The sequence below is a fragment of the Orbicella faveolata genome, unplaced genomic scaffold (genome assembly GCF_042242905.1).
Source record: "Orbicella faveolata isolate gen_17 unplaced genomic scaffold, um_ofav_v1 contig_47, whole genome shotgun sequence".
Lineage (NCBI taxonomy): Eukaryota > Metazoa > Cnidaria > Anthozoa > Scleractinia > Merulinidae > Orbicella > Orbicella faveolata.
The window spans coordinates 21766804-21779336 of NW_028301577.1; the positions used below are offsets into that span (position 1 = coordinate 21766804).

Below are 12533 nucleotides of genomic sequence, written 5' to 3' on the forward strand. Positions count from 1 at the left end.
TGAAGCTGTCGCAATTTTCATCACACACATCATAAATGACTTGTTAACGGTTATTCTTCAATAAGTTATTAACAACTACATGAGCTATAAAACGTTAATTTTGAATACTGATGTAGTGTGATCGACAAATTATATTCAGGCCTACAGTGAACACCGAACGACTCTTCAGTTTAGTCGAAGCTCAAACACTAATTCTCTCTACCGACCACCTTACATTTCTTTTAATACCAGCTGTAAGAATTTCAAAAGATTGTCCTCCAGTTTATGATTTCCTATGTTCTCATTATCTGCTACTTGACAATGTGTTGAAGACGTAAGAGGAAAATCCACTTTGATCAGTCTTTAGGATTAAAGAGTTCGGCTTTCATGTAAAACTGTTGTTAACAAAGGCTGAACTGATATTTGTTCTGATTGTTTGAACTATAGACGTTTGATAATATCGTTTTGCAATGTAGTGTTTTTTTGAAGTCAGTGGTTCCAAGCACACCTGGTTTGCGTAAGATTCCCCGCTAAGGATAGAAATTCTCGAAATTCTATCCGTAACCTTATTTTTAACCTTTTGTTCCTGAGAAAAAAAATCGATGTCATTTAAGGTTTGCCGGATTAAAAACGTATTGAATGAAGCGAACACCTCCGGGCATTTTACAGGAATGCTTTTAATGCGTTAACAATTAGTCCAATTAGGTTTACGGCATCCTGTTTTTTAAATTTCTTTTTCAAATTAAGTTTTATTTAGTTCTTGCAAGAAAAACAGTCAACTAGAACACGACCCGCGAATAAACTTTTTACCATACTGAAGTTATTGCTGAAGTTGGGTTGCTTGGTGCCCTTCTAACTAAATTACATTTTGCAAACCACGGCAGTTAAACTGCGGTCCCAAGATGGATTTTGATTAACGGCACGCCAAGCCAAGCATAAAACATTCAAAAGCGCAAAATACAAAACAAAGCCGAAGGCTAATTTTTGCCCATGCTGATTCTAGAAATACTTTGTATCGAACAGGTGGAAAGTGTATGGTTTCGAAGTAATTTAATCTACTTTTGTCTCGCTAGTTGTGCAATGCAGGTAAAGTAGGCACGGCCTATGTGTAAAAGTCTTGAAGACGTGCTAAAGTTTGCCCACAAAGCTGCGTGTTAATTGCAAGATTGTTGATCTGATTAGAAATGTAGAACTTTCGTTACTTTGTTGTTTGACGCATTTCACACACCGGGTTATGTTGGATATAATTACCGGTCTCTCACTTGTGTTCGACGATTTTTTTGTTGTGGCTTTACAGAACATAGTTCTACCTGTTCGTTATAATTTTTCTTTTTCCCCTTCCTTCTAGATTTAGTTTTCCTAGAATTAAATATGTCAACTTTGCTAGGGAACTGTTTTGCGTCGCACATCCTCCGATTTATCAAAACTCTTTCCTTGTAGCAAGTGCTGCGCGCGATACCCAGAAACATGTTTTAAAGCTGCAACGAACTCTCTAAGCGTCATCACAAGTGGTGTTTTTACAATCTGATGTGTCATGTAGCCTGCGAATTTAGCTTCTTATCTCAGCTGACTTGGCCTTTCGCGGAATGCCAAACCAGCGTTGTTTGATAAGAGGTGATTGTAAAGGTAGGGCGCAGTCGCCTTCAACAACTGAACGCCACAACAAAATTTATTTCAAAAGACGAAGTTCTCGGCACATTACCAAGACCCTCGACCAGAAGAAGAAGCTAAGAGCGGAACCTTTTAAAAATTCAGCACCGCCTTTTGCACAAAGGTTTCCGTTAAACAGGCGCCGAATTAATGAATTAATATTGCATAAGCCCTTCAGCGATTTAAATTCCCCGTTATTTTTTTTTTTTTTTTTCTCAAGGCAAAAATAGGTCAGTAATTGAAGGCGGGTGTTATTAGAAGTTCATATACATTACCCGGCTGGCAGCGGATGATTTAGCCTTGAGAGACGAGCTCTTGAAATTAAAAGCCTGAGTCCGCCTGGAGAGCAACTATTAGTTTTGTTATTCTACAATCAGGCTAAAATCGTTGAAAAGTCGTTAACTTTATTTCACTTTTCATTGTCCCTCGCATAGAAGCTGTACCATAACACCGGTTACAATTAAACTGAGCCATTTATTTTGAAATTTAAATCGTTTTCCTTAAAATCTATAGTCAAAACCTTGCCATTAATACTGAATGGTTTGAAAACCTAAAGACGATGAGACGAGTCCGAAAAAATACTCATTTATAAGTTACTCAAAAACGTTCTCATAAATTTGCCCCATGCTTTGTCCTAAGCTGGTGTTTTCCATGTGGTATGGAGACAAAACATTTTCCGTCCAAAGTCTATTTTAGTTCTCACAAAGCCAGTAGCTCCAAGGCATTTATTCCAAGAGACTATGGGTCTCTTGTTTGTTCCTGCTGAGTAAAAACCTTTTTAAGTAACACTTGGACATCTGTTGTTATGACATGCCAGAATTTTATTACCTCCGGCGATGTCAGATTTGCTTAGACATATTAAAAGTTTCAGATACGCTCTTTCTTCATGTAACAATATATTTTATAAGATTATCGAGGCTTAAATGTGCGAAATTTTAAGAATATTTTAAGAATAAACCCGAGGCTAAGAATTTAAAAAGAATATAATTTTGTGTGGTGAAAATTTAAAAATACACTACAATTTTATGTTTTTAACTAAATAGTATAAAATTCTTTCTTTCTCTGAACGGCAAAGCTCGCCAAAAAACAATTACAAAATAAAACAGAATATAAAAAACAGAAGTAGCGTTATGTTCAATGCTAATGATAATTCTGCAAGAAGTTACGTTTGTCATACCAGGCTTTAATTTAGAATATTCGTAAGACTATTTTCAGCCTGAAATCGGCAGAAAAGTAAGGATATTGCGCCTGGGCCGGAAAAATAATATTCTTATAAGGAAAAAAAGAGTGTACGCGAAATTAGCAGCCGAGTTGGAAAAGAGAGTTAAATTCAAAACATTTTATAGAGTCTGGTACTTCCTAATGCATCTGTGGCTTTTTTTACGTTTCTATCTGTAGCAAGATTTTTATTTATGCAAAAGATAATCGTTTTGTTTTCATTTTCAACAGGGAAAAGGCGATTTTGCACTTCATCTAGCAACCCGCGTAGGAAATGCAGAAATAGTGGAACTTCTCGTGGAAAATGGAGCTGATGTCGACATTCAAAATGTAAGTTATTCCCACGAAAGAGAAAGCAGCAACAGCCGTACGGGAACAGGTCCTGCCTCTTATTCAAACGTCTTTTATTTTTCGAAAAGAAAACGACTGTACAGAGGCGAAAAGGCGTGTCTCATTTTTATGGTCTCTCGAGTTCACACTCGTTCTATTGCGAAGCTCCACACCGGGAAGGCCTCAATGCACTGCACGCTCGCACTTCCCACCAAAATGTCCGCCTCAATGCACTGCACGCTTGCACTTCCCGCCAAAATGTCCGCCTCTCAAATTTTCGAAATCTTCCACTTTCAAGCCGAAAGTGAAGACAGTCGCTGCGTAGAGAATTTCAAAATTGTTAGCCACCTAGCTTATCGCGGCGGTTCGTAATTTGGTTACATAAACTTTTATTTTGGCTTCGAACTCTTGACAAACTTTGAGCCAAAGAAAAGCGGTAGTCGCGTTAAATTTTTGCGTTTGAGCGCTGTAAATTACGACGCGCTAGTGAAAGAGGTTGTGGATATCCAGTTAGGCTACTCTTATAGTTAAACACGTGTTTACTGTTGACTTATTTGGACGAGGTTTTAATGATTATTGTGTGGTATGCGGTTCTGGATCGAGAGGTCTGGGCTCGCCTGGGCCTGGCCTTTATCTTGTGTTTTTGAGAAAGGTATTTTCACAGTGCCTATCTGCACCTGAACAGATCTAGAATGTTCAGAGGCTCTTCTTTAATAGACTAGGATCCTATAGCCATTCAGTACTACAATAGGGGGGGGGGGGGGGAGGGTAGCTTTATACTTTCACATTTCTAAAGCCGAGTTAAACTCAGAGAATCAGAGGAGTGGATAAGTTGCACGTTCGATAGCTCGCCCTTTTGTCTTCATTGACTAACAAGTGTCTAAAACGCCTTCAACACTAGGCCGGAGAAATGAGAAAACTCAGCTTTAATATTTCTATGGTTATATTAGCCCTACCCTCCACACTAAGCCGTTTCGAAAACAGAGCTTTTCGAATACACGCTTCAAACCGGAGGAATTTGAAAACGCCGGCTTTTCGTTTTCGTGTGGACGGAAAACATTTTGAAAACGGAGTTTTTCGAAAACGACGGCGTCACGTTAATCATATGATTTCCCTGACCGAGGTTTACTCAAACACAAATCCAAAATGACCGGTCATTGTTGCGTTTTTAAATTCTTCCGCCTTAGTTTGGACGGAAAACATTTAATGCGTTTTCAGAGTGAAGCATCCGTCTTCAAATTTCTCCGGCATAGTGCGGAACGAGCATAAAACAACAGAAAACAAGGTGATTATGAGAGGAAGTCAAAACTAATCAAGCATTTGTTTTTCAGAATGACTACCAGACTCCTCTTCATATCGCCGTAGCAAGCGAAGATAAAACACTAGTTGATTATTTCGTCAGCTGTAACGCTAAATCTGACATCCCGGATAATGTAAGTTTCGACTTCTTCATATGAGTAATTCTACTTCTGCAGAGCAATGAGTTTCTAAAACGGTTTAAAATCAGTTTTCGGGGAATCAGGTTCTAAATGAAAATGGTTTGCCAAGACAGTATTCACTAAAGTAGCAAGACCGTCCCTAGAAGAAGACGCCATTTTTGAAATCGGATAACGCCGGGAACGTCTTAAGGTCATTGCACTGAAATAGAACCTGCACTGAGATTTTTGTGGAACTTTGCCTATTGATTGTATATATTATAGGAACTTAAATTTTGAAATAAAAATGAGGGGTCCCCATGCTCGTTTAGGAGCAACAGCACCTTGTTTATACCCAATAAATCCTTATAACAGCACCATGATTGTAGTCACGATTGCTTACTAAATTCACGTTTCCGACAATTGTTTTTTGTTCTACGCTGAGAATTGGTCCATATTTATTTTACACAGAGAAATGTATTACTCAATTAAAATCAACAGAAAAAATGATAGGTCACCATACTCGTTTGCGAGAAAATGACGATTTACCTCTATGGCGAGGTCCAGCCGTAAAGAAAAAGTCGACATTTTTTAATGCGCGCGCGCTAATCACGCGTGAAATTGTGCACAGTAGGGATGCGCAATGCAATACTGGGGAATGACCTTAAACAGTAACTCTGGTCTCCACCCATGGCTAAAATAGTTCCCAGGTTCTCTCGTACTTAGACGCCGAGCAACTTAACAACCCAAACGACCTGGGTCCAAGAAGCCAGAAAAAATTGATCTTTGTTCTGTCTTGAACGTTGGAACTTCTTTTCAATTCTATAAATTTAAAGCACCAATTACTGTTCAGTTCACTTTTCCTCTTCAGGGAGGAATAACTGCTGCTCAACTGGCGTCAAGTCTGGAAAATTCAGCAATAAGTGAAGCCCTTCCCATGAAAGTGAATAAACCATTCCAACCACCCGCGGTAAGTGTAACTTTTCTAACGTAGCAACATGATTGGCCAGCTAAAAAGCTGCGCACCTTCCTACCGCCAATCAGAGTGGACATGTTATCTTTTGAGCCAATCAAGTCATGAGCTGTCATCATGATTGACCTGTGCGGAGAGAATTTACAAGCTTAAAAATTGTGGTGATCGTGCATTATGTAAGTAAAAATTAATAGTTAACACTCTTGTCTTTCTACTTCAGGATGTAACCAAGGGACTGCTTACAGCGATCAAAACTGGAGACGCGGATACCGTAAGAGGACTTCTTGATTCCGGTTATTTGGATGAGCATGTCTTGGAAACAACATTGGTGAGTTTTATTTTGTACCCTGGCAGGCGTCTCTTAGTTTTGAACGTCCGATTGGCCGGTAACCTTTTACACTCCTGGGTGGAGAGAGGCCCTTGAAAGCTAGAACCGAAACCACTACATCCGGAGTAGGTAAAGTCTGCATGCGAGCTTATCCCGATTTCCGTAGCATGAAGCGACTAGGAGTATTTCTACTCCCCCCTGGATGGGAGGGTTACCCCCAGCATTAAGTTCGCCGGTACCCATTTATACACCTGGGTGGAGAGAGGCACTGTGAGAGTAAAGTGTCTTGCCCAAGAACACAACACAATGTCCCCGGCCAGGGCTCGAACCCGGACCGCTCGATCCGGAGACGAGCGCACTAACCATGAGGCCATCGCACCTCCCACTACTACATCCGGAGTACCGCGCAGTAATTATCATGCAACCGCGCCTCCTACGTAATGTCGTCAAAGCGCCACACAACACACAAGCTGAGATACAAATAGTCCGCCGCCGCGACTTCAACATTGTCGCATGTACACTAGCTAATTTAAGATGATTTCCGCAAACATTCGAGCAATAGTGGTAAACATAAAGTTACCAAAAAACCTCATAGCATGGTAATGTTTTGAATAAAGGTAAGTAGAACGTATCGAGGACTTAAGCTCTCAAGCTGACCCCGCGAGAGAAAATTGAACTTGAAATTATTAATTCATATTTCCATTGAAACGGACATTTTGCGTTAGTTGAAAAACACAATAACGCACGCATTTTAAAGCATTCTTACGAGGTTTGACATTAACTTTTTCGAGAATGCTTGAGACTTAAATCGCGGGGTCACTTAGAGAAATGAATTACGGTGAGATGTTTGAAATAGTATTCAAAACGTTACCGTGCTATGAGTAGATTTTTAGTAAATAATTTTTGCACTTATTGCTCGAACTTTGAGCGTAATCCGTCTTAATAAGGCGCACCTGAGCAATCAAATTCCTTGTGATCAGTTACCTGGTCCAATCAGACCGTTTCTGCGACCAATCAGCTGCAGATTGCTTGTTTAATGTCTTACTAGTGACGCCAGCGCGTGTTTTGAAACTCAAATGAATTACGAGGATTGATTCTAGAAGCAAGTGTGTGCCCTGCCTCTCCACTTCATAATTAAAATTACTTTATTTTTCCAACTTTGTTGCAGGAAAATGGTGAAACATCCCTTCATCTTGCTGTTAAATTAAGAAACGTCGAAATATCCAAAATGCTGGTACAAGGAGGAGCTAAAACTGAAACGAAAAACGTAAGTTCATTTATTTATTTGTTTGTGTTTGGGTGTTGCACTATCGTTTTCTTCAAGTTTTTAGTGCATTTTTTTGTGCTCTGCTTCCTAATTTGTGAACGTGGGTAATTTTGTTTCCATCATGTTGTAAAATGAAATCATTTCTGAACCTTTACGAAGACAGATATCTATTTAACTATTTTGCAGGATGATGGTGACACCGTTCTTCATATAGCAGCTGAGAATGGAGACATTACTGTGGCAAGATTCCTGCAAAGTGTAAAGGCTAGACCCAATGTTGTCAATAACGTACGGTTTGTTAGCATCTTTGTAATTTAAAAAAGGTTGTTTAAGAACTAATTTACCAAGGTTTCAATTTTCACGTTTAGAAAAATTGTCTGAATTAAAGGTCGGAAGTAACTATGTTTGAGGTGATCTGTAAATCCCTAATAAAACTCGCGAACTTCAATCTAACCAATCAAAAATGTGTTGTTTTATCGCCTAATCAGGTGCAAAACCAAATCGCGAATTTTTTATTCCCGCGCTTTCAGCAGTTGCAAGATTTTCGATCTCTGATTGGATCATTACGGATTTGAATGTGTTGTGATTGGCTAGATGGGATTACGTTAGTGTTGCTCTGTGACTTTCATTGGATAACCGCTGTACTTCATTTTTCACCTCTGCTTTGCAATCATAATTGAAAGTGCATGTGAAAGTCTGACTGCCTTTTAGTGACAGATGATTATAACATGCATCTTGATATATATCAGACAACCTCTTACATTTTCAATGTGCTTGATTTATTATCTTACAATTCCAGCAAATCAGGTGTACCTTAGAAGTCTCTTTAGCATTATATATATACTGTTTGATGTTTTGCTTTGCGTTTTTCAGGATGGAGACACGCCCTTGCACGTGGCTTGCCGGAAGAGACACGTGAGCCTTGCGGAACTGCTGCTGGGGAAATTCAACGCCAACATCAACATAAGAAACAAGGTATGTAAGTTTTCGAGGGTGTATCATCAAAGAAATGACGAGTTTTCGATACTTTAAGGGTGCCAAAGATTGGCTGAACATCTTCCGAACTTTTCCGAAGACTTCCAAGGTCGTAGAATATCGTTGAAGCACTCATCACCCGACGGTTAGCTACGATGTAATGTACGTTTGAATTTTCGTAGATTACCGCAAATTTTCGAAAGTTGGGAGATTTCAAAACCATTGAACCTTTCCAAAGATGCTATTAAATACCGATCTTCGATTTACTTCCAAGTTCTGCGTGACGCAGCTTGTAACGCAAGCTTTTAACGTAGGCAGTTAAATGGGTGTATGTTGTTTCGTTTTTGGCAAACAAAATTTCTCGGCATGTTTAATTTGTGACTTTTTACGGCATTAAGCTAGATGAAGACAAAATTGAATGTGATCGAGGCTTGTCAGAAAATGTTGATTATACCATACAGATGAAGGCTTTGAATATATAAGTTTGACAAACGAAACCCGTCAAAACTCAAAGGTACATTTCCAAAGAGATATCCATTCTAAAATCACTTTTCTTTCGGAGTTTGTAGTTCAAAGACTACTGTGGTTTGATTTTTCTCTCGTCAGAATGGCGACACGCCGTTGTTTGTTGCCGTGCGAGTGAACTGTACACAAGTGATAAAAGACTTGCTGAATTCGTCACAGGCAGATCAGGATGTTAGGACTGGAAGAACGGTACGCGGCTCATTTTCAATTCCCTTTTAAATTAATTTAAATTCGCAATTAAAGAAATTGGCGAGATTTTACGCACCTCATGATCGTATTTAGTCTGGTTTTCAGCTGCCTTCTCGGGTCGCTTTTCTTTTTCGAGAAAACGGCTGAGATTGACGCGAGAACATATTTTGAAGTTTGTTTTAACTTCTGCAAGTATTTTCTACTTTACTGAGTAACAGTCGAACGGCTTTTTCTTACAGGAAAATGGAGACACGTTAATACATATCGCCACTCAAAACAAGGACCCAGACCTGGCCAAGCTACTGGTGCAGTGGGGAGCTCCGCCGGACGAACAGAACGTAAGATAACAGATATTTCGCAACTAGAAAAAATACTACCCGATATTGCTATGGTCCTATTAGAGGCTGCTCTGTTGGCTAGAAAAATCAAGGCCTAAAAAAATTCTCATAAAAACAAAAAAAAGCCTTCCAAGGTCCGTTGAATGATAAAGCGTAGTGAGACATTTCTTGACCAATCCTGCGTAAGAGGGAATAATTACAGATTACAACTATCTGATGATCCTGATTAGCTTAGAAATCAGAGCGACTCTCAATAAGTCTTCTACATCGGTAACAAATTCTGTTTTTCGTTGTGTGGTTTTTAGGACGAAGGAAGAACCCCACTGCATGTAGCAGCACGTAAAGGCGATGAAGAAATGGTGAAATATCTGCATACGCTGAAAGTGAATCCAAACACGCCCGACAACGTAAGATATAAATTACAAAGTTTTTTAAATTATTTTTTTCATCGAGTGCATCCTAAAGGATACCCTGGGTGCTAAAAATAGTAGCGTTTTGTCCTGAAGACCCTAAGAGAGACCAGAATCCTTGATTTAAACCTTTTGGCGAGAACGGGAGCATCCCCGATCTTTTCCCCCTTCGGGGGAGGGGGGGGGGTTCCGATGTTGTTGGTGTGGTTAGTTTTATTCTTGTCCAGTTTACCATAGCCACCAAGGAATCTATTAAATCATAATATATATTTTTTCTTTTTAGAATGACATGACGCCTCTTCATTTAGCCGCCAGCGCTGGATATCACAACATCGTGGCATTTTTTCTGGATAAATTTAAAGTGGACGTTCTTTCCAGAGGCAGGGTAAAATATATCTTTGACCATCATGTGCTTCACGATGATTCGTCAGGAAAAAGATGGTGATATATATTCTGCGCAAGTGAAGTTGCTGGTTATCAAAAGAAACAAAATTAATAATAATGAAATGTTGCTTGAAATCAGTTAAATTCAGCAATTGCTGTATCATGCCAGTTATGGTTATAACAAACTGACTAGCAGATTTTACTTCTAAGCATGTTTGTTAAATTAGGGCTGCCCAACAGTACTGGATATTCTGCTACTTTTTAAGATTTTTGCCCTCGATGTATCAAAATTTCAAAACGCTTGCGCGATATTTCACTTATATATCTTGGCAGTACTGCAAAACTACGGTCAAAGCAAACGGGCATGATGAAGACGACGGTTAGACGTGCAGTGGGCGGTTACGCTCTTATCAAACATGTGCGCTAATGCAAAGAAATCGTTGCTGACACATTAGCATACGACTTTATGCAGAGAAGCCATCATACTAGAAAGAGCTTGTGAAACTTAGTAATTGGTAAATTTGGCTCTTTGGGTGTAATATTCAAGGAGAGATTGGATTCCAAAAGCAGCGAAATTTCTAAGTCGCAAAGCGCTAATGAGTTCATACACTCCTTGTAAAATTTGAGTTTTTAAACCCGCGTCGCACAACAAGTATTCAATACATTGGGCTCAGATTCCTAGGGACAATTAATTGTGCTATGTTCGTTCAATATTCAGAACTGATATTTTTGTATCGATTTGTGGCTTGATCAAAACCTAAATTGCGTATGCTAATGAGCAAAGATCGTAAACAAAAGATTCCACTTTAGGTAACGAATGTAGCGTTCGTGTGTGGCTAGGACCACTAAATATTGTTCACTTTGGAGACTGTATGGTGTCGGTGCACAGGACAAGGATTTTGTTAGCGAAGGTTCCGCTGCATAATAAACAATTATTGGATGAGGTTTTTGTGATATCCAGAGTAATCGAGGTCGAGGTAGGGGTTATCAACCGAAGCCAAAGGTTGAGGCTGAAAACCGTTACCGAGACCTTGATTATTATGAATATCACTAAAACTGCAGCTAATAGTTGTTTTATTATACATTGAACGAAAAAAAAAATATGGAAGTCATGTTTTTGCTTCGTAACTGGCGGCAAGCAACACAAAGCGCGCGAACTTGACACGATTATCGTTAGAAATCATGCACCGCGGTCATACATGACATGATTACCCGTGACCTTGAGTGTCCTTGACACGATTATTGTATAATCTGCAGTTAGATGACGTCACAGGCGCTGATTTCGAAAATTCACTTTACGCTTTCGGCCAATCAGAAAAGAGATAGTGAGTTCAATGTATAATAATTCTCCATATTTTTATTTCAGGATGGTAGTACCCTTCTTCACCAGACGTGCTCGGCCGGTCAGCTAGAAGCCTCTAATGCTCTGATAAAGAAAGGCGTTCTCATACACATGCCTAACAAGGTAACGCTGCATCTCACTTCTTGGAAGAGTTCTAAAAGAATTCTACTCGTGTGTTGATGCAAATGCTGCAATCTGATTGGCTGAGCTATCGTACACTAACAGCCATTTGTGTACTGAGGCTGTAGGTAGTTTACGAAATGGCAACGTCTTCTCATTTTTCCAAAGTTTCTAAGGAACATTTAGAAACAAATCAGTGGATAATTAAATTCCTCGGAAGATTAAAAGAAAGACATTCACGGTTTGATCTCCAAATAGTTGAACAAACTGATGCGCACGTATGCAAGAAGTTTAATACTATCTAGAGACTGATTGAAAATTGTCAATGAAAGAAAATTTCAGTTAGAATTCTGCTAAAACTAATCACTTGCTTTTAATTTAGTTGTTAGTAGCCCGTTTAGAAAATTTAGAGAGGTTTTCGATTGATTGTCGTAAAACCAAAACCAAATCAGTTACTTACCAATTAGACTACTCAGCCAATCTAAAACCGTAGTAAAACCAAAGCCACAACCAAAGGAATTGCCTGAGTACTTTCGAACCTCAATTGAAAACCGTCCTAGCTAAACGAAAGAGTGACTTGCTTTGCTTTCAATTCTTAGCACACTCATGCAAGTCATGATGACTTCCATGCTCACTGTCCAAGAAGAACATGTACTACGTAATATCTCAGTGTTGTTTTACGCCCTTTTCCTATCTATTTCTACTGACAATATTAAGTGTTTCTGTTCTAACACATCTTGTAAATTTTAGAGTGGTGCATTATGCATTCACGAAGCAGCCAAGAGAGGTCACGTTGGATTAGTGAGAATGCTGCTGGAGAAGGGAATTCCTGTGAACGCGAAGAACAAGGTGAATGTAAATTCAGTTTAAGAAAAGACAAAGCAAAAAAAACAAGGCTCGCGCTTCTCCTACTCGTAACAATGCCACGTTAACCTGATATCAATTTAGTAATGGCTTTGCGCTACGACCAACATTGCTGACAACGTTATGTTCGCGCGCTCACGCAATATTTTCTTTCAAGGGTTTTCGCCACATCGCTTGCAGTGGTTTGCTATGTTGTAAATTCCAGTAACTATTCAGTGGTGAAAAA

At 39.3% G+C, this 12533-nt stretch overlaps 1 protein-coding gene across 3 annotated transcripts in view; it reads left to right on the forward strand.

Annotated features, from left to right (window-relative positions):
• Nucleotides 1-12533, forward strand: part of LOC110067602 (uncharacterized) — a 43548-nt gene that overhangs the window by 8925 nt on the left and 22090 nt on the right. For all 3 annotated transcript variants that reach the window (XM_020774946.2, XM_089279047.1, XM_089279046.1), the window contains 13 exons: nucleotides 3079-3177; nucleotides 4509-4610; nucleotides 5464-5562; nucleotides 5786-5893; nucleotides 7062-7160; nucleotides 7347-7448; nucleotides 8034-8135; nucleotides 8742-8849; nucleotides 9089-9187; nucleotides 9493-9594; nucleotides 9881-9982; nucleotides 11348-11446; nucleotides 12194-12292. In XM_020774946.2, coding sequence (XP_020630605.2) covers nucleotides 3079-3177; nucleotides 4509-4610; nucleotides 5464-5562; nucleotides 5786-5893; nucleotides 7062-7160; nucleotides 7347-7448; nucleotides 8034-8135; nucleotides 8742-8849; nucleotides 9089-9187; nucleotides 9493-9594; nucleotides 9881-9982; nucleotides 11348-11446; nucleotides 12194-12292 — 1320 coding nt within the window. The remainder of the gene's footprint in view (nucleotides 1-3078; nucleotides 3178-4508; nucleotides 4611-5463; nucleotides 5563-5785; nucleotides 5894-7061; nucleotides 7161-7346; nucleotides 7449-8033; nucleotides 8136-8741; nucleotides 8850-9088; nucleotides 9188-9492; nucleotides 9595-9880; nucleotides 9983-11347; nucleotides 11447-12193; nucleotides 12293-12533) is intronic.